The 25,396-nt window shown below is 39.3% G+C and overlaps 1 protein-coding gene across 2 annotated transcripts; it reads left to right on the top strand.

Annotated features, from left to right (window-relative positions):
* Positions 1 to 105: 105 nt before the first annotated feature.
* On the top strand, positions 106 to 7,863 carry LOC104224309 (uncharacterized). 2 transcript variants are annotated; one of them, XM_070152947.1, is made up of 7 exons: positions 106 to 488; positions 2,595 to 4,758; positions 4,844 to 5,047; positions 5,217 to 5,303; positions 5,390 to 5,515; positions 5,627 to 6,055; positions 7,639 to 7,863. In XM_070152947.1, the coding sequence occupies exons 3-6, from the start codon at positions 4,970 to 4,972 to the stop codon at positions 5,732 to 5,734; spliced, it is 399 nt and encodes a 132-aa protein (XP_070009048.1). In that variant the 5' UTR covers positions 106 to 488; positions 2,595 to 4,758; positions 4,844 to 4,969; the 3' UTR covers positions 5,735 to 6,055; positions 7,639 to 7,863. The 2 variants fall into 2 exon arrangements, with proteins under 2 accessions (XP_070009048.1, XP_009774232.1); XM_009775930.2 differs by lacking the exon at positions 2,595 to 4,758.
* Positions 7,864 to 25,396: the final 17,533 nt, after the last annotated feature.

Below are 25,396 nucleotides of genomic sequence, written 5' to 3'. Positions count from 1 at the left end.
GCCTATATATTAGTACCATAAAAATGCATAATAAATATCAGCAATATAACCCGTTTTTTCTTTTATTTATTATATATTTTATTTTGGTAAATACAATATCTAAATTAAAATTGCTCAGTCGACACTTCCAATGCTCTCATCGCTAAGACGCTGACTCCCAAATCACCTGCAAATCACCAGCAAACTCTTGCTAACCAAAAATTCCCAAATCAATGTTGAACGAAGGATCTGAAGAACAGGTGATTAAGATGATGAAACCCATGTCCTAAATTCCCAAATCCCCAAATCCATTTGTTAACCAAAAATCCCCAGATCTCGATTGCTAGCCCAAAACTCCCAAATGCCCAAAGTCCCAGAATCCATTTGTTTCACTCGAAGGATCTGAAGAACAGAGGAATAATTTAAAGGCAGCGATTACAGGTGAAGAAAATATTTCAATCGCGAGAAAGTTTCGACCTAAAAGGCAATTAGTGAGAAATCAACTTCAGGTAATTTTTCTTTTCTAAATTGGGCATTATCTTCTGTAATCGTTCTTTTTTTCTTTAAGCTTTATGGTGTGAGCAGTGTATATGATTCCTTGCTTTCTGTTGACGTTTTGAACCCAAATTATTTGGGTTTAATTTTCATTTCGGTATGGCTAACGTGGGTCAGAATTTCTTTCGGTGAATTTTTATTTGAACTAAATTTCTCTGGAAAGTTACATTGAATTTCCTGTTGCATGAGCTATTAAGCTGGGTAGTTTGGGTCTAAGTTTGTTTTTATACCTATGGCAAAATTAGTTTAACCAATTTATGTAACATAAACATATGAAAAGTTTTGTACTCTATTTATATTCAGTCTTTTAATTTTTTCAATCCAAAAATAGCAGGAGACTAATTATTCTTCATGGTATACAAAACTTAGGAAGTTCTTAAATATACCAATTTTACAGATTTTAATAACTAATGTATTTTGATCTATCCAGTTTACATTAACAACTCCTGGCTGGCTGGTTCTAAATTTTTCAAAAAATAAAAAGTAAAAAAAAAGCTATCCAATTTCAGGCATCGCCTTTGCATAAGGGGGAAAACAAGTTCCCTGTGCTATTGTTTAAAATAAGGTTGTAATAATAGAGGAAGATGGAAGGAAGCCCATCATACATTTAATATTGAATTAGTTTACAATCCGCTAAGCTACTAAACCAACAGAAACTATGGCACAAATCTTACCAGGTTGACCATAAATACAGCTTTCACTATTAGCTCATAGTATCTGTCTATGAGCTATGAAAGGTAGGTTAAGCACAACTCTTTTAGGTAAGAGTCACATGTATTCATATACTGAACAGCTAGAGACCACAATCTAAACCAATACAGAACTTGACATTTTTTTGTTAGTTAAACGACACTAGGATAGTAATATTTAAGGCAATATGTGGCAAGTGTTACCAGTCCATGTATACAAATATTGACGAGTAGTTGCCGGACTTCGTGTAGAGCAGTCGATGATGATAATCATGAAAATCATCCCTGGGAAGAATAATAGCAATTTCAGGAATCTGGAAAACAGATAAACACAAATGGGTGATTTCTAACAGTAAAAAAGTAATGTACAGACCCCCAAAAGGATACACAAAAACGAAACAAGATAAACCTAAACATAACGAGAATTTCCAGAAACTTTAAGTTATTTCTGTGATGCGGTCCTTGTAGTTGTGGCTACACTCGCTGTTTGAGTTTGGAATCATTATATGTATTTTGTATTTTACATGAAAGGTCACTCGAAGTCATTGAGAAAACACAACCAATTCGTTCTGTTTTTTTAGTGTTGGGATTTGCGTTCTTGCTCTTTGATTCGAGCTTTCCTGTTGTTTGATGTTCACATCATCTATTGGTATTTTGCTAGCAAGTAGCCTCATTATACAGAAAGGTACTTTAAAAGGCATCTTTCTATGCCAGATCTTTTCCCCGGGGGGTCTTGTCTTTCATTTTTATTCATTCTCCATTAGGAGGGAGAATCACATATAACAGATGTGGGGACATAGAATGAATAACTAATTTAATCAAAACAATCCTCTCCCCAACTGTTATTAATTTAATCACTTATAACAGATGTGGGGATTCATCCTCTTTCTTCTTTCCCATAGTCAATTTTTTTGAAAATATTTTACACTTTTTTTTCCTAATTCTAGTTCTATCTTAATAATTGCAGGGTAAAGTATAACTTTATTAAAAAATTATTGAATTTTAGAACCAGCACTATGTTATATGCATCAACGGCAGATTCGGGAATTTGATAACCAACGATGTTTTTAACTTTATTAAATGGTTAATAATGAAACTGATATTTGCTATTAATATTTAGAAAGAATGTGACAATGTAACAAATAAAAAAGATTTCTTTTTTACTTTTGTTAGAAGAATTGCTTTATGGTAAGAGAAGTCAAAACATAAAATATTATGTTACATTACAGAAAAGTAATTCTGCCTTTCATGCCAAAATTGCTTTACTATTTGTGACTTTCTGAGTTTCACCCTTAAAAGCAGTGGTCAATGTCAAATTAATATGCTTTTGGTTTATTTGGTTAGTTTTGTTGATTTACTTTTATCGTATAGGATATCTATGGATAATGGTGATAAAAGTTGGATGAATTTCTTGAGATGGACAGATGAGTATATTCGTGGAGTGAATAATTTTCTGGACAAGGCATTTGAACGAGCCGCCCAAGGAAATGAAATATTATGCCCTTGCAAAAAGTGCATGAATTGCTATTGGCATTATAGAAATGTGGTGGAGGATCATTTGGTTGTTCATGGATTTATTGAAGGTTATACCAAATGGATTTTCCACGGGGAGGATTCTCCTTGAGAAATACACCTCATCCAAGCAATGATGATGAAGAATCTACCATGCGTGACGATATTGATGGACTACTTCATGATGCATTTAGAAATATAGAGGGTCAGGCAGGGGATAAAGAAGGAGTTGAGGAAAGACTATCTGAAGATGCAAATAAGTTTTTCAAATTACTAGAGGACGGAAAACAAGAGTTATATCTGGGGTGTGAAAATTTCAGTAAACTGAGTTTCACTATTCGGTTGTACTTGCTTAAATCCTTGCATGGGTTGAGTAATGTGGCTTTCACAGATTTGTTAGAGTTGCTAAAAGAGGCATTTCCCTTTGCTCAGGTACCAGAATCTTTCAACAAGGCTAGAAACATGATAAAATATTTGGGTCTTCATTATGAAAAAATACATGCATGCCCTAATGATTGCATGTTATTTTGGAAAGAAAAAGCGAATGTCGATAATTGCTCTATTTGTGGGTCTTCAAGATGGAAGAGTGTTGGTCCTTTGACTAAAGCAAGCTCTAAAATCCCTGCAAAGGTTTTAAGGTACTTTCCTTTAAAGCCTAGGCTTTAAAGGATATTCATGTGTCCTGAAACGGCTGCTGCAATGAGATGACATGCTAATGAACGACCCAATGCTGAGAGTATAAGAAATCCTGCTGATGGGGAAGCTTGGAAGGCTTTTGATTCTTTGCACTCAGACTTCTCTAGAGATTCTCGTAATGTTAGATTGGGTCTTTCAAGTGATGGTTTTAACCCGTTTCGGACCATGAGCATTTCTTATAGTACGTGGCATGTTATGTTAATGAACTATAATTTATCACCGTGGATTTGCATGAAGCCAAAGTATATAATGTTGTCGTCGATCATTCCAGGTCCATCATCTCCGGGAAATGATATAGATGTGTAGGATCATCTCCGGGAAATGATATAGATGTGTACCTACGACCATTAATTGAAGAATTGAAGGAACTATGGAAAACTGGGATGGACACATTTGATGCTGAAACCAACCAAACATTTCGAATGCGTGCTGCCTTACTGTGGACAGTTAGTGACTTTCCAGCATTAGCAATGTTTTCGGGATGGAGCACTAAGGGGAGATTGGCATGCCCCACTTGCAATTATGACTCATGTTCTCAATATCTCAAACATAGTCATAAGATGTGTTACTTGGGCCATCGAAGATTTTTGCCTCGTGATCATCCATTCCAACGAGATAAGAAGATCTGGTAAGGAGGAGCATAGACCTGCACCTGCTCCATTGTCGGGTGAAGAAGTGTTTGAAGAGCTACTTGAATTCAACAATATCTTTGGAAAGAGCAGAAAAAAAAGGCCTCGAAGTGATAAGGGTCCGTGGAAAAAGAGATCCATTTTTTTCGAGTTGCCATATTGGGTGCATAACAAATTGAGGCACAATCTTGATGTGATGCACATTGAGAAAAACATATGTGATAGTTTGCTTGGGACTTTATTGAAAATAGATGGAAAATCAAAGGATCATGAAAAATCTCGCTATGACTTACAAGAAATGGGGATACGAAAGGAGTTACAACCAAGGATAAATAATGATGGAACTATAAGTTTGGCTAAATCATGTTTCTACATGGAACCATAAGAGAAAAGTTTATTTTGTATTGTCATGAAAAATGCTAAATTACCAAAAAGGTGTGCTTCGAATATTTCTGAACGCATGCAAGTGAAGAAAAAGAAAAAGAGCGCGTACTCAAATGCCAAGGGTTCATGTAAGAAAGGAGCGTAAAAGAGTCATTCTAAATGAGTATATTCAACCCATTGGTCCTACTAACGAAGTTGTAAAAGAGTTGGGTAGCTTCCTCGGCACATTGGCAAGGAGTGGGACTTTTTGTCCTCTTAATGTATTTAATTGAAGAAAACTAGACACAAAAGAGGATATGTGAACATATATCAAGGTATGAAGTTTCCAACATATATCAAGTTATGAAGTTTCCAATATTCAATATTCAATACACTAATCCAATTGCACTAAATATGTAGGAAAAATATGACATTCCTGACGAGGCGAAACCATGGGGTTTTCAATCAATTTGTACTGCTTGGAGAAAGTATAAGAATCAATTGAAGACAAACCACTTTAAAGCCTATGAGAATGATGAGCTTTGAATGGAGAACAGGCCAGTAGATGTTCCGGAATCTCACTTTAAGGATCTTCTTAAATATTGGAACTCCTCTCCTCACAAGGTAATTACATCAATTCTTTCTGTGACCTATTCTCTGCTTGTTTCTTGTTTTACTTTATGTGAAGGAATGTAGGTTGGCACTCCATCTAAAGCTATAGTTTGCATGCATATTTTAAAAATACCATGAAAATCGAAATAAGTTGCTATTTGGTTGACTCATTTATTTGCAGAAAATGTCCGAAACCAATACTGAGAATCAAAATAAGTTGAAGTGTCCGCACACTGCTGGCAGAACACCTTTTGCTCTAATTCGCGAGGTTTGATGTTTTCTCTTTCTTTTTTTTATTATGAACTTGCTAACTTTAACGTGGAAAGATTCTTATACTAGTTTTCATGTAACTAGGCAAAAAGAAGTAACTCTCTGATACTTCGGATACTCTGTCAAAGTAAGGACATCTTTGTGGCTACAAGAAAAAGAAAACTTGACCGAGTATACAAAACCTCATATGACAATACGATTAGTAAAATTGTAAGAAATTTCTTATTTAAAGTTTGCCGTGATTATTTATCTATTCTTAATTAATGATTCAATTTTATATACTTAAACTCTTTTCTCTCGCATTTGGCATTTGGTTTGTAGGCTGGAAGGGAGAGACTACAATCAACTCAAGAAAGTCAAGATGGCAATCATTCCCTGATGCTTTTGCATCAGTCATGGCACCTGAACATCCAGGTCGCGGTCGCGTGAGATTGTATGGACGAGGGGTTACCAAGACCGTCTTAAAAGGGAAAATAGGAAATCTTGGATCTTCTGATGCTTCTAATGAGAGGATGCAGCAGAAAATGGAGGAAATGGAAGAGAGGATGCAACAAAGAATGCTGGAAAAGTTGAACGAACAAAAGGATGCTATGGAACAACATATTACAATGAGCGTCGTCGCACGACTTTAGCGTCTGAACCCAGAATTGCGACTTGATCCTGACATGCTAAGGTTCGTAGAAGCTTCCTCTGCACAACAAGCTTCTGTTCAACTAAACAATCGACCATCTGCTGGTAGTAACAATCAAGGTCAGTACTTGCCAAATATTATACATCTTCTTCTATTTCTTCTTCTTCTCCTCCTTCCTTGTGCTTCTTCTTCTACCACTTCTCTCTTTCTCTCTCACAAAGTCTAAATAGTTATTTACTTTGCCTATGAAATTTGCAAAGATTACAAAAGTTGCAGAAAGATCTTTGTTTGATTTATATTGAGTTAGAAGTTATCCAAAAAGGAACCAAAACCAAAATGGAAAATTTTATCTTGCAGTAATAGCTTTTAAATAAATTCTAAGTTCCTATGCTGAAACAAATTGTAATTGAAAGTCTCAAGATTTCTTTTGCCAAATATACATTTCTCAAAATTTTCCAGAATATCCAGGTCAGTGAAAGTTCCAGAAAATACAGATTTGAAAAGTGAAACACAAGAAAATAATATAACTACCTATAGTGAGCAGGAAAATAAACTTAACTCGGCTTTCAGGGTGTGGATTCAATTAAATTTACCTTAACATAAGCTTCTTTGAGCTTTCTCACTTTTCCGGTATCAGATCGTGTACAACATTCATGGAATCTTCAAAGCAGCTACCTAAGAAAATTTGACTTTTTGCATGATTTGCCATAGCAAATTTGAATATCATGATTTGGACATTTCCGAAGTCAAAACATTACAGACTCCCATGATAATGATGGATTACCTCAATCAGAGATAGACTACAAAACTAGAGTGTCGAAAAGATTACCTCAATTTGTTGTGCTGCTCTTTATGTGTTGGCAGTGGTATTTGTTAATTGGTAGTGATATTAAGTTTTTTTGTTTGGCAAGTGTTTGGTTGGACTGCTGTAGTCTACTAGTTTATGATGTTTGGTATTAAGTTGCCTCTGTTTGGTAGGTGTTTGGTTGGACTGTTGTAGTTTACTAGTTGTGCTGCTCTTTATGGTTTTTCATTGATTCTTAGGATTGAATTGTTTTCTATTAAAGAGTGATTGGTTTTTATTATGGATATAATCTAGTGAATTGGGTCTCTGTCTGGTTGAATTTAGTGCAAAGATTTGAACTTTGGAAGATAATAGTTGGATTTTCTTGTTAATTTTCGATTCTGAGATCATTTAGTAGTTGATTATCATTTTTCTAGGTGAGTTCAGTGCTTTCTTCACTCCACATTAGGAGGTGAATTTTGTACCAAGTTCTGTCTTCAGAACTGAAGAATGAACTGTCTTCATGATCTGCTATATATGATCCTTTTATCTTATTTTAATTTCTTATAGAGATAGTCAGAACTTCTATTCGAATTACTATGTCTGAAACTTGGACAAGAGGTATGCCTTGGACAACAGCATGTATGTCTTAATAGAAACAATTGAGGTTGCTAAAATTACCATGAACATTCATAAGAACTGAAGAATGAACTGTCTTCTATTCTTATATATGATGAAATGAAAATGAAAATTAAAGAAGATTAGAGTTAATTCATGGCCTAGCTTGACTAATTTTTTAAATCATTCATGTTTTTGACATTTTTTAGATTATGTTGAATTATATCAAAAAATCCATTTTTGGTTTTGAAACGAGTAGTTCTCGTGAAGAGTAATGGCTTTATTTATCCTCTTTTGTAGGTGGAGTAGATCAACAAATGGAAGAAGATGATGGAAGTGAAGAACTAGACCTTACTTGAAATGAATTTTGAATTGCTATAGATGAATGTTCTATAGGAATCTTTTGTTATCAATATTATTGAAACTTACTCTCTTGAAATGTATTAAACTTATGCATTTGGGATAGAACATTTGCTTTATGGATAAATTATATTATTAATAGTTTCATTTTATGATTTATTTAAATTTTAGTGTTATTATAATTTATTATATATATAAATATTTATTAATAACAGGTGTTATATTTTTGTTTTAACTGAACTTTTACAATAGCCTACCAAAACCGTTGCAGTAGGACATAATGACGTTCCATTATACAATACAAACCGTTGCAATAGATCGTATAAACCGTTCCAAAATATCTATAAACTGTTCCAAGACAAATAAAACCATTGTGATAGCTTAAAGAAACCGTTGTTATATCCATGCATAACCGTAACAATAGCTTACATAAGTGTTCCATTAAATAATATGGTAACAGTTAAGAACTGTTGCATCCACAATATAAGAACGGTTTTAAACCGTTCCAATTGGAAAAAATAATCGTTCCAACAGAGAAAGGGAAAATTGTTGTGATAGACGTATCTATAACCACAGTGACGAAAATCGCTGCAAGAACCGTTCCCATAGACCTATTGGCACGGGGTTGATGGAACGGTCTATACAGTCTGTGGAAACGATTTTTCATGTGTTACCGTAGGCCAATTTTTCAGTAGTGTGAGTAGTAACTTAAGTAATTTGAGATAATTCTTGATTATATAGATAATTGGGTAATTATGTGTCACGACCCTAAAACTGACCCGGTCGTGATGACGTCTATCGTGAAACTAGGCCAGCCGACACAAACCCAAAACCAACCAGAAAATCATAAGAAGTCATTTAAAACCATTAATTAACTAAAATCCCATAATATAATTTTAAACAAGCAGTGCGGAAATATAACACAAGTCCGGCATCGGGGTGTCACCAGTCATGAGCAACTACAAACTCGTCTAGGAACAAGAAAGGACAACATAGTCCGAAAATAAAATACTAAGACAATCTGAATAAGATAGGAGGGAGAAGCACAGGGCTGCGAACGCCAAACAACTACCTAGTCAACTCCGGAGACCTGCTGGAAGACTGATCAACACTCACTATTACGTCCCGAGACTCCTGGATCTGCCCGCAAGGCGCATGGAGTAATGTGAGTATGCTAACTCTATAAGTAATAAAAGTAAAAGCAGCTAAGCAATAAGAAACACAGGTAATTTCACGTCATAGCACTACAACAAAACAGTATATGTCCAGAACAATACAGTAAATCAATAAACTCGTAAAAACAATTCAGTTTAGTAAAACCTTTTTAAAACATCTTTCAATAGTTTCAAACGAGTGATGAAAACATTGAGTAAAAGCATAGAAACGTAAACATGCCCTTGGGGAAAACATGAATCACAACCGCCTCTCGCGCAAAATATCAACAGAACCAGCCCCTCGGGCTACCTCACAAACACTCGTAATCAACCCCTCGGGAAACAACGTGAAACAATACCAGCCTCTCGGGCGATATCACATCTCTCACACTGGGTACCCGTACTCGCTGGAGGTGTTCAGACTCCGAAGGGGCTCCTACAGCCCAAACGTTATCACAAGCCATCTCGTGGCATAACAAATCAGGCCCTCGGCCTCTTATATATCGTAAATCAGTAAAACATGTTGTGCCGCGCAACCCGATCCCAAAATATCCTCGCAACACAGGCCCTCGACCTTACTCAGTCAGAAACCTCTCAAGCCACTCGGGCAACAGTAATACATGATGCTCAGCCCAAAATATCAAAGCAGAGTAAATACGACTGATTTATGAAAACAGTAGAATACAACATAGCTGAGTACAGATATTGAGTCAAAACAATTAGGAATAGAAAGCCCCTAAGGGTCCAAAACAGTTGGCACGAGGCCCAAATATGGCATTGAGCCCAAAACATGGAAATACTTTCCAAAACACAATGATATCAAACAGTTTTCAATCAAATACGCAACTTAACAGTCGTACAAGATGAACCAAGTCACAATCCCCAACGGTGCACGACCCCATACTCGTCATCTAGCGCGTGCGTCACCTCAAAGTAGCACAACGATGTGAAATCTTAGGTTTCATACCCTCAAGACAACATTTACAATTATTACTTACCTCAATCCGGTCCAAACTCTAGCCCGCGATGCCTTTGCCTCTTGAATCGGCCTCCTAATGCTCCAAATCTAACCAAAATTAGTATCATACCATTAATACGCGCTAAAGGAACAAAGCCCAAGCGAAAATAATCAAATTAACTCAAAAATCCCGAAATTGGCCAAACCCAACCCCAAGGCCCACGTCTCGAAATCCGACAAAAATCACATCAATAGAATTCTTATCCTCCCACGAGTCCATATATACCAAAAACATCAAAATCGGACCTCAAATGGCCCCACAAATCCCCATTCAAAGCTCTCCAATTACAAGCTCTAATTCCGCAATTTTAGGCTTTAAATCCCACTAATTTCACGTCTAATTAGTTAGAAATTACCATAAAATCGAGTATTGAGTTCAAAAACCTTACCTCCAATGTTTCCCTTCGATTCCCTCTTCAATCCCTCTCAAAAATCTTCCAAGCCGTTCAGAAATGGTGATAAATGGGCTAAAAATCGCGAAGATTGATTTTTATACATTTAGCCCAGGTGCTCCCTTCATCTTAATCGCGAAGCACTGCCTTTGCTAACTCACGCGATCACGGCCTCTCCCACGTGATCGCACAGAAGAACCTCTCCACTCATCACCAGCTCCTTCTCTCATACGCGAACGCGACCCTAGCCACGCGTTCGCGAACCACAATTTCACAGCCAATTGTGATCACATCCTAACTTCTGCGATCACGTAGAACAAATCTCACCTCTGCCCAACCAAGCCTACGCGATCGCGAAGAATAAATCGTCTGCAACAGAATACCAGCAAAAGTGCTAACTCCTCAAGTCCAAAATGTCCCGTTGAGCATCCGAAACACACCCGAGACCCTCGAGACCTCAACCAAACATGCCAACATATCCCATAACATCATTAAAACTTTTTCCAACCTTCGGAACACTCGAAACAACATCAAAACATCAAATCACCCTCGGATTCAAGCCTAAGGATTCAAGAACTTCTGAATTCTGCAAACAATCAAAAAGTCTATCAAACCTCACCCGAATGACCTGATATTTTGCACACAAGTCACAAATGACACAATGGACCTACTCCAAATTACCGGAATTCCATTCCGACCCCGATATTAAAATTTCCACTGCAGACCGGAAAATGTCAAATTTTCAATTTCGTCAATTCAAGCCTAAATCTACCACGGATCTCCAAAATACATTATGATCACTCTCTTAAGTCCCAAATCACCTAACGAAGCTATCCGAACCATCAGAATTCACATCCAAGACCTTCTACCCATAAGTCAACATCCTGTTCACTTTTTCAACTTAAGCTTGCTCAAAAGAGACTAAGTGTTTCATTTCTCTACAAAACCACTCCGAACCCAAACCAACCACCCCAATACCACATAATACAGCTGAACGAGACATAAAGAAGCAGAAATGGGGGAAACAGAGCGGTAACTCATGAAACGACCGGCCGGGTCGTTACATTCTCCCCCTTTTAAACAAATGTTCGTCCTCGAACGAGTCAAGAAACATACCTGAAGCCTCAAATAGGTGAGGATATCTGCTCCGTATCTCCCGCTAGGTCTCCCAGGTAGCCTCCTCCATGGGCTGACCTCTCCACTGCACTTTCACTAATGCTATATCCTTTGACCTCAACTTTCGAACTTGACGCTCCAAAATAGCCACTAGCTCTACATCATAAGTCAAATTACCATCTAACTGAACCGTGCTAAAATCCAAAACATGAGACGGATCGCCAATATACTTCCGGAGCATAGAAACATGAAATATTGGATGCACACTCGACAAGCTAGGTGGAAAGGCCAGCTCATAAGCCACCTTCCCAATCCTCCGAAGCACCTCAAAAGGCCCAATGAACCAAGGACTCAATTTACCCTTCTTCCCAAATCTCATAACACCCTTCATGGGTGAAACTTTCAATAGAACCTTCTCCCCAACCATGTAGGACACATCACGAACCTTCCTGTCAGCATAACTCTTTTGTCTCGACTGCGTTGTGCGAAGCTGCTCCTGAATCACCTTCACCTTGTATAAATCATCCTACACCAAGTCGGTAGTCAAAAGCCTAGCCTCACCCGGCTCAAACCAACCAACTGGAGATCTACATTGTCTCCCATACAAAGCCTCATATGGAGCCATCTGAATACTCGACTGATAACTTTTGTTATAAGCAAACTCTGTGAGCGGTAGAAACTGATCCCATGAACCACCAAAATAAATGACACAAGCACGCAACATGTCCTCCAATATCTGAATAGTGCACTCAGACTGCCTGTCTGTCTGAGGGTGAAAAGCTGAGATCAACTCGACTTGAGTACCCAACTCTCTCTGCACGGCCCTCCAAAATTGCAAAGTAAACTGAGTACCTCTATCTGAAATGATGGAAACTGGGACACCTTGCAAGCGAACAATCTCTCGAATATAGATCTCTGCCAACCGCTCTGAAGAATAGGTAGTGCACATAGGAATGAAGTGCGCGGACTTGGTCAGTCGATCCACAATCACCCAAATAACACCGAATTTCTTCAAAGTCCATGGGAGTCCAACTACAAAATCCATGGTGATCCGCTCCCACTTCTACTCTGGAATATCCACCTGTTAAAGCAAGCCACCCGGTCTTTGATGCTCATATTTCACCTGCTGACAATTGAGAGACCGAGCTACAAATCCCACAATGTCCTTTTTCATTCTCCTCCACCAATAATGTTGTCTCAAATCCTGATACATCTTCGCGACACTCGGATGAATAGAGTACCGCGAGCTATAAGCCTCCTCCAGAATCAACTCCCGAAGCCTATCTACATTGGGCACGCATATCCGACCTTGCATCCTCAATACCCGATCATCACCAATAGTCACATCTCTGGAATCATCGTGTTGAACTCTGTCCTTAAGGACAAGCAAATGAGGATCATCATACTGGCACTCTCTAATGCGATTAAATAAGGAAGACCGAGAAACCACACAAGCTAAGACCCGACTGGGCTCTAAAATATCCAACCTCATAAACCGATTGGCCATGGACTGAACATAAACTGCAAGAGGTCTCTCCCCAACATGAATATATGCCAAACTGCTCATACTCACCGCCTTCCTACTCAAGGCATCAACCATTACATTGGTCTTTCCCGGATGTTACAAGATAGTGATATCATAGTCCTATAACAGCTCTAACCATCTTCGCAGCCTCAAATTGATATCCTTCTGCTTGAACAAGTGCTGGAGGCTACGATGATCAATAAAAACTTTGCAAGACACACCATAAAGATAATGCCTCAAAATCTTCAACGCGTGAACAATGGCAGCCAACTCTAGATCGTGAACAGGGTAGTTCTTCTCATGAGGCTTCAACTGATAAGAAGCATAAGCAATAACTCTACCCTCCTACATCAACACACACCCAATACTCACTCTCGAAGCATCTCAATACACTATATATGAACCTGAAGCTGATGACAAAACTAATACTGGAGCCGTGGTCAAGGCAGTCTTGAGCTTCTGAAAGCTTGCCTCACACTCATCCGACCACCTGAATGGAGCACCCTTTTGAGTCAATTTGGTCAAGGGTGATGCTATAGATGAAAATCCCTGAACGAATCGACGGTAATAACCTGCCAATCTAAGAAAGCTGCGAATCTCTATGGCTGAGGACGGTCTGGGCCAACTCTCGACCGCCTCTATCTTCTTCGGGTCAACCTGAATACCCTCACTGGACATCACGTGCCCCAAGAAAGTCACTAAACTAAGCCAAAACTCGCATTTGGAGAACTTTGCATAAAATTTCTCCTCCCTCAACCGCTACAACACAACTCTTAAATGTTCAACGTGCTCCACCTGGTTACGCGAGTACACTAGAATATGATCAATGAAAACAATCACAAACGAGTCGAGATAAGGCCGAAACACGCTGCTCATCAAATGCATGAACATTGCTGGGGCATTGGTCAGCCTAAAAGACATCACAAGGAACTCATAATGACCATATTGGGTCCTAAAAGTTGTCTTAAGAATATCCGAGTCCCTGATCTTCAACTGGTGATACCTTGAACGGAGATCAATCTTGGAGAACACTCTTGCTCCCTGAAACTGGTCAAATAAATCATCGATACGAGGCAAAAGATACTTGTTATTGATTGTAACTTTGTTCAACTGCCTGTAGTCAACGCACACCCTCATCGTGCTATCCTTATTCTTCATGAATAGAACAGGCACACCGCAAGGCAACACACTAGGCCGAATAAACCCCTTATCTAGGAGTTCCTGAAGTTGCTCATTCAACTCCTTCAACTATGATGGTGCCATACAGTATGGTGGAATATAAATGGACTAAGTGCCCGGCACCAGCTCAATACCAAATTTAATATCCCTGTCCGGTGGCATGCCCGGTAGGTCTGGAGGAAACACATCCGGAAAGTCCCTCACTACCGGGACCGAATCAATGGTAGGAGCCTCTGTACTGACATCCCTCACAACAGCTAAGTATGAAAGACAACATTTTCCAACCATCCACTGGGCCTTCAGAAATGAAATCACCCTACTAGGAACAAAATCAGTCGAACCTCACCACTCAATCCGTGGCACACCCGGCATAGCCAACGTTACTGTCTTCACATGACAGTCCAAAATAGCACGAAATGGAGATAGCCAATCCATGCCTAATATCACATCAAAGTCCACCATACAAAGCAACCGAAGGTCCACTCGGGTCTCCAAACCCCCAATAATCACCATACACGATCGATATACGTGGTCCACAACAATAGTATCGCCCACCGAAGTAGATACACGAACAGATGAAATAAGAGACTCACGGGGCGTATCCAAATAACGAGCAAAATATGATGACACATATGAAAAAGTGGAACTAGGATCAAATAACACAGAGGCATCTCTGTGGCAAACTAAGATAATACTTGTAATCACACCATCTGAAGCAATAGTATCGGGTCTAGGTGGGAGTGCATAGAAATGGGCCTGACCACCACATGATCGACCTTCCTCTCTAGGGAGACCTCTAGCTGGCTGGGTGGGCGGTAGAGTAACTGGTGCTGAAGTCGATGGCTGACTCCTATACTGAGATGAACCCCCAAGAGGACAAGGACACTGCCTCCACATGTGCCCCAACTCTCCACACTCATAACAACCTCCTGGTGCTGGAGACAGGGACTGAAGGGAACCCCTAGCACCAGGATGACTAGCAGAAGAATTTGGCATAGAAGAGTCCTGAACTGATGGAGCACAGGATGAACTCTGGGTTGGAAGGGCATTGAGTGATGAATGGCCCTGATGATAACTCTGAGAACCATGGCCCGATGATGCCCCACGATAACCTGTGCGAGCTGACTGAGCATGCCTGAATGGACGGCCTCTGTCATGCTGAAATTGACCCCCATGAGGAGTACTACTAAATCCACCCTGACCACGAGGCCTCTTAGCCTCCCTCTCAATACTCTCCTGACCACGAACCATCTCAATCTTTTGAGTTATGTCAACAACCTCATCAAAGGTAGCACCAGACACTCTCTTTTTGGTCATAAGCAACCGAAGCTGAAAATCGAGGCCATCTATAAACCTCTAGATCCTCTCTCGATCTGTGGGAACCAACTAGGTCGCATAATGAGCCAACTCAAAGAACCACATCTCATACTGTGTAACAGATCTGTCGCCCTGATGAAGCTGCTCGAACTGACTGCGTAACTCTTCTCGGCGAGACTCAGGTACAAACTTCTCCAGAAAGAGAATGGAGAACTGCTGCCAAGAAAAGGGCATTGTGCCAACTGGCCTACGCCTCTCGTAAGCCTCCCACTAACTAAGTGCATCCCCAAAGAACTGAAAAATAAGGAATGAGACTCCATTCGTCTCCAGAATACCTGCAGTCCAAAGCATCCTTTGACGCTTATCCAAGAAACCTTGGGCATCCTCGCCCTCTGCATCACTAAAAGTCGGAGGCTGAAGTCTCCCAAACCTCTCCAATATACGATGCTCGTCCTCTGGCATAACAGGAGCTACATAGTACTGAGCATCTACAACCGGCTGGGCTGGAGGTGCCCCTAGTGTCTGAAGTCTCTACACGACCTGCTCAAGTGTGCGAGCAGAGGGAGTCTGAGTGCCTCCTCTGGCCTGAGAAGTAGCTACAGCTGTAGTAACTGAGACCGCCTGATCTAAGCCAGTGGACACTGATAGAATCTTGGTCAGGGCCTTCTGAAGGACTGGAATCACAATAGGCATAGCCGATGCTTGAGCTGGTGCTGTTGGAGCGTCCACAACTAGGACCTGAACATGAATTGGGGCGGCTGGTGGATCTGCAAGTGATGCCCTAGCTGCTGTGCGGGCTACACTTCTGCCCCTACCACGGCCTCGACCGCGTCCTCGGCCTCTAGTGGCCCCAGTTGGTGGTACTGGTGGTCATCCGTCTTGACCGGTAGCACGTGTCCTCACCATATGTGAGAGAATACAATAATAGAAGTTTAGTACTAGAATCAACGGATTCGCACGAGAGGAATTCAAGAATATGAAGTTTTTCCTAAAGGTTATGCAACCTCCCGAGGATAAGTACAGACGTCTCCGTACCGATCCGCGAGACTCTACTAAACCTGCTCATGCCTCGTGAGACCTATGTAACCTAGGCTCTATTTCCAACTTGTCACGACCTTAAAACTGACCCTGTCGTGATGGCGCCTATTGTAAACCTAGGCCAGCCGACAGAAAACCCAAAACCAACCAAAAAATCATAAGAAGTCATTTAAAACCATTAATTAACTAAAATCCCATAATATAAGTTTAAACAAGCAGTGCAAAAATATAACAGAAGCCCGACAACGGGGTGTCACCAGTCATGAGCAACTACAAACTCGTCTAGGAACAAGAAAGGACAACATAGTCCGAAAATAAAATACTAAGACAATCTGAATAAGATAGGAGGGAGAAACACAAGGCTGCGAACGCCAAACAACTACCTAGTCAACTTTGGAGACCTACTGGAAGACTGATCAGGACTCACTATCGCGTCCCGAGACTCCTAGATCTGCACGCAAGGAGTAATGTGAGAATGCCAACTCAGTAAGTAATAAAAGTAAAAGCAGTTGAGTAGTAAGAAAATAGGTAATTTCACGTCATATCACTATAGCAAAACAGTAAATGTCCAGAACAATACAGTAAATCAATAAACTCGTAAAAACAATTCAGTTCAGTAAAACCTTTTTAAAACATCTTTCAATAGTTTCAAATGAGTGATGAAAATAGTGAGTAAAAGTATAGAAACGTAAATAGCCCCTCGGGCAAAACATGTACCACAACCACCTCTCGGGCAAAATATCAATAGAACCAGCCCCTCGGGCTACCTCACAATCACTCGTAATCAGCCCCTCGAGAAACAACGTAAAACAACATCAGCCCCTCTGGTGATATCTTATCTATCACACTGGGTACCCGCGCTCACTGGGGGTGTTCAGACTCCAAAAGGGATCCTACAGCCTAAGCACTATCACAAGCCATCTCGTGGTATAACAAATCTGGCCCTCGGCCTCTCATATATCGCAAATCAGTACAACATACTACGGCGCGCAGCCCGATCCTATAATATCCTCACAATACAAGCCCTCGACCTCACTTAGTCAGAAACCTCTCAAGCCACTCGAGCAACAGCTAACCATGATGCTCAGCCCAAAATGAAAACATCTAAGCGAAGTAAATACGGTTGAGTTATGAAAATAGTAGAATACAACATGACTAAGTACAGATATTGAGTCAAAACAGTGAGGAATAGTAGTAAAAATCCCCTAAGGATCCAAAACAGTTGGCACGAGGACCAAATATGGCTTTCAGCCTAAAACATGGAAATACTTTCCAAAACACAATGATATCAAACAGTTTTCAATAAAATATGCGACTTAACAGTAGCACGGGACGGACCAAGTCACAATCGAGTTACCTTTTACAATAACAAAGGTATGTACAATTGGCCACACCCATCTCATTTATGCCCCATGGGGGCTAACAGAAGTAGTATAAGAGAAGTACGGATATCAGGATCTGGCTGGGGTTAGAGTAACCCAAAATTGTGGATGGATTGTTTGCGTTAGTTGACATTTCCAAGGATATTGCAAATGTGCTAATAGATCTCCTTGCGAGACACCCCGTTGATACCCAATTATTCCCTATATATTTTTTATATGAAAAATACTTTCAAAATAGTATGTATATGCATATGTAAGTATGTCCCAAAGTTTTAATATTTTTCTCTTAATTTTTTAAGGATTTTTAAATCAATTTATTGCCCTATTTTAGCAAGAAAAACCCAATAATTATTTCCAAAATTATCATTTTGATGATTCATTTATTGGATTCTCATATTTATACTAAAATATAGCTAAAATAATTTTTTGCATATTTTTACAAATTTATTTGGCATTTTTAAAGCTAAATTGCATATAATTGCAATATTGGACTCTTTTAAGATTTAATTGTATTTATATTTATAAAATTAACTTAAGTATTTTTAATTTGATAATTATGTATTATTTATCATTTTAGTGCTTTTAATTTATTTTTGGAAATTATTTTACTATTTTTTATAAAATAAATAAGGGAAATGGCTATTTAAATGGTAGCCCATTTGTATTTCAATTTTGGCCAGATTTGAACCCCTAATTAAACCCAATCTCAAACCCAATTACTCATACCAAATCCTAAATCTACCTAACCCACAACCCATTTGAATAACCCGCCTAGATCCCCATTCAATTCAGGCCGTTGATCAAAATGATCAACGGCCACCATTTAACCTTTCCTAAATTAATCCCGACCTACCCCCCAAACCCTAGTCATTTGCACCTATATCCGCCTTCAAACTCCCTCCTCTCTTAGTTCTCTCTCAACTCCCCTCTCAAACCCTAGCCATCTCCCTATGCTTCCACCCTAAAATCGCCGGAATCCAAGGCTTCCAAGGCCATTGAAGCCCTATATCGGCCTCCTATAACTCCTACACACCTGGTCACTATAGTTTCAAGGCCTGACCATGAAGAAGCTTGGTCCAGACCTCGGATGTTTTTAGTGCTATGGCTATCTCCGGCCATTTTCGACCTTGTTCCGGCCATCTATGGTTATTCGAGCTTGATCTCGACCTCTCCTGCTTAGATCGATGATTTCCAAGCCTTTATCACCCTCTGGGTTTCTTCTAAAACCCTAACCTTTGAGGTTTTTCTGATTCTTTTAGATCCGTTGTAGATATGTGCTTACCCTAAGCTTTCAAACGTTTTCTCAAAGTTTCTTTCAAAACTCTGCTTTCAAAACTTTTATCTTTTCCGATCTAGGGTTTCGTTGAGTTATTTAAGAATTTTCTCTGATCTTTAGCATGTTCTACTGTGTTTCTTATGTTGGTTTTTCCACTGTGTTTCTTATGTTCTTCTGTGTTTCTTATATTGTGTTTCTTATGTTGATTCTTCTACCATGTTTCTTATGTTGCTTTTCTACTGTGTTTCTTATGTTCTTCTACTGGAATACTTATACTAAGAGTCTTAGTTCCCATTTTGGGATTTCTGAACTTATTTCATTAGTATTGTTGCCTGATTTACTCGTCCTTTCATCTCTACGCTCGATTGATGGTAAAACCCTAAAATTTAGGGATTCATTCGAGTTTTGAGACCATTTGTTGTGTGATTTGCTTGTTCTTCATCTCTGAACTTGTTCGATTTCAAAACCCTAAGTTCTTTGGACCTAGTCGAGTTTCTGAAATTATTTCATCTACTGCTCGATTGAGCTTCGAAATCTTTGTTTCGACCTTTGTTTCTTTATATGAATTTGGTTCCCTGCTAGACTCTTCTAAGGTCTTTCTACTGGACCATTTGCATGTTATTTGATACTCTCTCTCTCTTGCCGAGTTACTATGTGACTACCATGCTCCTATAGTTCACAAATTTTGCAATTGCATGACACCTTTCTTTGTCCTAAATTCAGCCTCGCATGGCTAATACTTGTGTACTCTTTATATGTGTTTAAATTCCCTTTAAAATGAATTTCAACTTTTTGATTGATTTCAGACTTCCTTTTGTGTAAGTCTGATTGATTTCTTTCCTTGTTTTGCTAATTTCCCTGTTACTTGGTTTGAGTTGAAAACTTTCCTTAGCCTTTCTGGCTTAGTTTATTCATGAACCAATAATTTCAAATCTCTAACTCCTTGATTTACTACTACTGATTGATTCTTACCTTATCTATGTAACCGTGTATTTCAAAATTTCTTCCCTTAATTGAACTCTTATGTATTTATCAATAATTGCCTACTTTACACAAGATGCTTACTTGACCTTTTTCCTTAAATAATTTTTTGCTCATTACCCTTTAAGTTTGAACTCCTTAATTAAAGGAAGTCTTCTACTGATTGATCTTAATTGGTACATGATTGTTTTTTTACCTTATTTTCTGCCCGTTTTCACACTATAAATATCTGCTCTTTCATTGCCCCAAAGACACGGACACTCATAGTCTTTCTGAACCTATACCCATACTCGAAAGTATTTTCTCTTGTTACTTGTATTGTGGTCTGTTTTCTTTCAAGTCCTACTGCCTGCTTTTATTCTATCTGCTTCTTTGAAACTGGTATGTCCTATTTAAGGTTTTCAGCACCACAACAATGTGTTTATTTACTACCTTTGTATGCATGTTTGCCTACTGCTTCTGTATAGTTCAACACTTACTCTAGCATGCTGAAATTTCTTTCTGCCTGTTCTATTATGAATCCCAAACCCCTACCCCTATGTGTTCATGCTATGGTTTGTTTGAGGCATGGAAATACTATAAATTATTGTCCATAACTCAAACTTGATCCCCCTGGGATCCTAGCCTCTAATAGTGTGTGTTTCTGGCAGGCTTATAGGTATGCCAGCATCCTCCATTGCTGGGCATGCCTAAAGCTTGCCCTTGCCTAAGCAATAGGCTCTTTACAATTTCCCTATTCCCCTGAACCCCTTTTGTGCACCTGTTTGTAGCTGTTTCTCTCTCCTTTATTCCTCAGAAATCTGCTCTTCACTTGCACTCTCTCTTAGACTTTAAGTTCCGCCCCCTTCTTGTGAGTCTCGCCTTGGGACCCATTGAGTTCCCTCTGAACTTGGACATTTGAGGGCTTGTACTTCTACACTGCACTTGCCCCTATCCTGATAATGCAATTTGTGTGTAAGCATTTCTCGGAGTTCCATTGAGGCTCTTAGGGAACTTTGACAATCTTAAATTGGAGAAAGGCTTTGCATCGATGGTCCTAAAGTTGGACTTATCATGTAACTCAGAGAGGAAGTCAGAATCAGGCTTCCTCTAGTTGTATTTTACTTTTTCTGATGTAGTTTCATTTATTCTGGTTCGTAATAAGTTGTAATAAACACTTGGGGATGGCTAGTGAAAAAGGGTGGGTGACTATGCATGCAAAGGATAGAAATCATGCCTATAGGACTGTTCTAATTCTACATATTCAACTACATATAGAAACCATGCCTATAGGACTGTTCTAATTCAACTACATATAGATACTATGTCTATAAGGCTTCTGCATATAGAAACCATGTCTATAGGTATTCTGAATTATGCATATAGAAATCATGTCTATAGGTCCATTATGAATTTTTCATATTCAAACTCATATAGAAATTATGCCTATAGGATTATTCCATTATGCATCTAGATACCATGTTTATAGGTTTAAAACCAGTCTTCCGCATTTAGATACTATGTGTGTAAGGCTTCTGCATTTTTACACACCGTCTATAACGTTTTAAAATCAACAACGTATAGAAAGCATGCCTATGATCTGATTCGCCTCACTCGGTGTTAGACATTAAAATCAGTAGTAATGAATACTGTCAGTTGCGGAATCTATAACCAACTCGTCTAAATCTTGTCTCTCTTTTAATAATCTGATTCTATCGCTTAGCAGTTTAATAAATATGCATGCAAACAGTTTGCTTCGAACCTTCTTGTTTCGTCTTCTGAATCTAGTAGATACAATGCCTATAGGATCTTTGTCCAATACTTAGGGAATACTTAGAGCAATATTTGAAAACCGAATCTGCTTCTGTTAATTATTACAACCAGCAAGCAGTTCTGATTCGGACTTCTTATCTGAGTTATGCAATAAACTAAAACTGCCTCAACAACCTCATCTCCCTCGTCTTTAATGCTTTTAAATCAGACCTAAATAGTACGTGCAAGACATACTATTTTATGTGTTTTGTTTTGATGAGGTATACATGAGCCTCTATTTGTTTATATGTTTCCCCAAACATGCATATGTGTTTTGTATGTCGCTTTAGAATTTTTACCTTTGAAACTCCAAATAAGCCCATCATCCCTCCCTTTTAGGATTAGTAGTTGTAAGTGCCTCCGGGACTGATAGGAATGGGATGGGTAATAGCATGCAATAAGTAATCGAGACCAATCCGCGCTTTAATACCTTAACAGGGTGGAAAGGGTAGATATGGATATGATGACCACGCGATAATGTCACGTGTAGCCCCTCATTGAGGAGTGATTACCGGACATTGTGTGGGGTGATCCATATTTTTCATAAACCTAGGACCCCTTTCTTTTATTCTCTAGCATTTTTATTCTTTATTTTTAAAAAAATCAGCTTTTCTAATTGATCTTTCAAAACTGGTTTACTTTCAAATCCATTATGTGTTGAAATCCCCTCTTATTTGAGCCTTATTTGCTTATATGTTAATTGCACCCAAATTCACAATAATTGTTTGACCGGGAACCACACTAGTGGATTCTGAGGGGTGCCTAACACCTTCCCCTTAGAATAATTTCAAGCCCTTACCCTATCTCTGGTTGTTCAAAATCAAACTCTTTTGGTGTCCTAATGCACCCTAATCATTAGGTGGCGACGCTTCAAATTCAAACCCAGTTCGCAAAAAAACAAGTTGTCCTTCCAAATGTCATAAACCCAATTTCTCTCTAGAAAAAAGGGGCGCGACAGCATGGCGACTCTGCTAGGGATTTTTAGGCTTTTACCATTTTTGACTATTATTGTGAATTTATGCGTAATTATTTATTTATTTCTTTTAAGCATTCAATTTTCTTTTCGATTGCAAAATTGACTTGTGTTTTTTGTTTCTTTCCTTTATTACTTTCCTTTACTGCTTTCCTTTACTACTGCTTTAAATTATGAAGAACTGTTGTATTTACCGCTTTCATAACATGCAAATACGTGACAACCTGCTTTAATTATTGCATAATCATGCTCAACATCATATTCCACTCGTGCCAAACAAAATACCATAGCAACGCTTATAATGAGTGGTTGAGCTCTTCCGATATTATCACCCCCTAAATTCGAAAAAGGCATATTTGCGGTAAAACCAGTCGATCAACGGTGTAGTCGACGGTTCCGTGCCTTTTTCCCTTGAGTTGTCCGCTCAAGGGTATCAGTCTAAAACCTCATAGAAACCTTCCTCTATTTAAATGTGCATGCATCATGGTCAAACCTAGCCAAGTCAGTTATGTTGTCCGCATAATGACTCTTTAAGATAGCCTTGTCCAAAGTCCACCAGGTTTCCCTAAAACCTAAATGGACATTATCACGTTCTGTGTATTTATTTGGAGAAATAAATGATTTTATGCCAATTGTTGATATTAAATAGTCTAGTCTGGCGGGGGTAAGGGCCTAGCCTTGTTTGTCTTGCAGAAAATAAAGAACGAGGTCCCCAACTTCGGTATGGTTAGCACGCCCACACTCTTGTTAGACTGGTGGAGGAGTCTTCCATAAGATGACCAAATCAATGAGTGGAAAGAGAAGGCCGCCAGAGCTAGCGAAAAGTTGGAATATCTGGAATACAGTCTGCTGGAATTAGAAGGAAAAGTGAGGAAGAGAGTCGTCGACTGCCAGAACGCTGAGGGAAACGAAGGAAAACACCAGGCAAGGGCATTTTTACTGGTGAACCTACGCGAACTGGAGGATTTGATCAACAAAAATATTCAACTTGAGGAAGGTCCTTCTGGGATCAAGTAGATAGGAATTTACTTTTTCATTTTATGAATGTAATAAGGCCAACGGCCACTAGTGATATCTTATTTCCTGTTATTTGGTGTCGATTTGGGATTCGTCTACTTTATATCAATAAAATGAGGCATTTAGCATTCTAAGTTCTCCAAATCAAGTTGTCTCTAGGCCTACCTCGGGCACAAAGAGGTTCCCAAAGAGGACACAATTTACATTCTTGCACTATGTGTTTAAATATCACAGCATTTTCTTATAATCCTCACTAACTTGTTACCTTTTTGTTTTTACTTTTTGTTTATTTATTCCCCTCCCTAAAGGTTAGTTCGTGCAATCTGGCAACATCATCTTATTCCACGAGATCCAGGGGTCCTCCATGCACTCCTCCTTTTAGTCCTGTCAAAAACAAGAACAGAGGGAAGATGGAAGATCTGAACAACACCAGAAAGGAGAACTCAACTGAACGGGTAGAGGTCACTCATGGTCATGGTAGTTTGGTTCCTAAATAAAATGCATCACAGCTCGAACAAAAACTGCTGAAGTTCTAAGAAAAACTTGATCAGGTTCGGAACCTGGCAAACCTGTCATTTTCCCTCACCACTCCCGATATCAATTTCCCAAATGCTCAGAACCCCACACCTCCATAAAATATCCCGAAGCCACAGAACCATCCCGCTCCTCACCACCACTGCAACACTTTCCATACTTCCAACAATACCCATTGCTCATTCCAAAACCCCGAAACTCCACAAATGACCACTTTCACACCCACCATAACACCCTTATCTACGTGGAGACTATGTCACACTCCACCCAACCTATCTCAAGCACACCCGAGTCTAATGACAAGGATTTTCTCATCAGGAACCTGGCTGAAGAACTCAAAAAATTGACTAGCCGAATTCAAGGCGTTGAAGGAAGTAAGGGAATTAAAGGGCTGAACTATGAAGATCTTTGCATACAGCCCGATGTCGAACTGCCCGAGGGGTACAAACCTTCGAAGTTTGAAATGTTTGATGGTATAGGTGATCCGAGGGTCCATTTAAGAACATACTGTGACAAACTGGTTGGAGTAGGGAAAGACGAGAGAATTCGCATGAAGCTGTTCATGAGGAGTCTGAAAGGAGATGCTCTATCCTGGTACATTAGCCAAGATCCGAAGAAATGGTCAAACTGGGTAGGTATGGCATTCGATTTTATGGACAGGTTCAGGTTCAACACAGAAAATATGTCGGATGTGTTCTACATTCAGAATCTAAATAAGAAACCCACAGAAACATTCCGCGAGTATGCTACTCGCTGGAGGTCAAAAGCTGCTAAGGTCATACCTGCTTTAGAGGAAGAACAAATGAACAAGTTTTTCGTCCGGGCTTAGGACCCGCAGTATTACGAGCGGCTAATGTTGATTGAAAGCCATAAATTTTCTGACATCATCAAGCTGGGTGAGAGGATTGAAGAGGGCATCAAAAGCGGTATGGTCACGAACTTTGAGGCCTTGCAAGCTACAAACAAGGCCATACAGTCTGGTGGTGCGTCCAAGAAAAGTGACGT

The sequence above is a fragment of the Nicotiana sylvestris genome, chromosome 8 (genome assembly GCF_000393655.2).
Source record: "Nicotiana sylvestris chromosome 8, ASM39365v2, whole genome shotgun sequence".
In the NCBI taxonomy this organism is placed as follows: domain Eukaryota; kingdom Viridiplantae; phylum Streptophyta; class Magnoliopsida; order Solanales; family Solanaceae; genus Nicotiana; species Nicotiana sylvestris.
This window is presented reverse-complemented; position numbering and strand designations above follow the sequence as displayed.

Excerpts from the sequence above, each read along its gene's own strand:
- LOC104224309 (XM_009775930.2), top strand. The coding sequence starts at position 4,970 with ATGGAGAACAGGCCAGTAGATGTTCCGGAATCTCACTTTAAGGATCTT. Across the intron at positions 5,304-5,389 it reads CTTTTGCTCTAATTCGCGAG|GCAAAAAGAAGTAACTCTCT; the intron begins GTTTGATGTTTT and ends TCATGTAACTAG. Across the intron at positions 5,516-5,626 it reads ACAATACGATTAGTAAAATT|GCTGGAAGGGAGAGACTACA; the intron begins GTAAGAAATTTC and ends TTTGGTTTGTAG.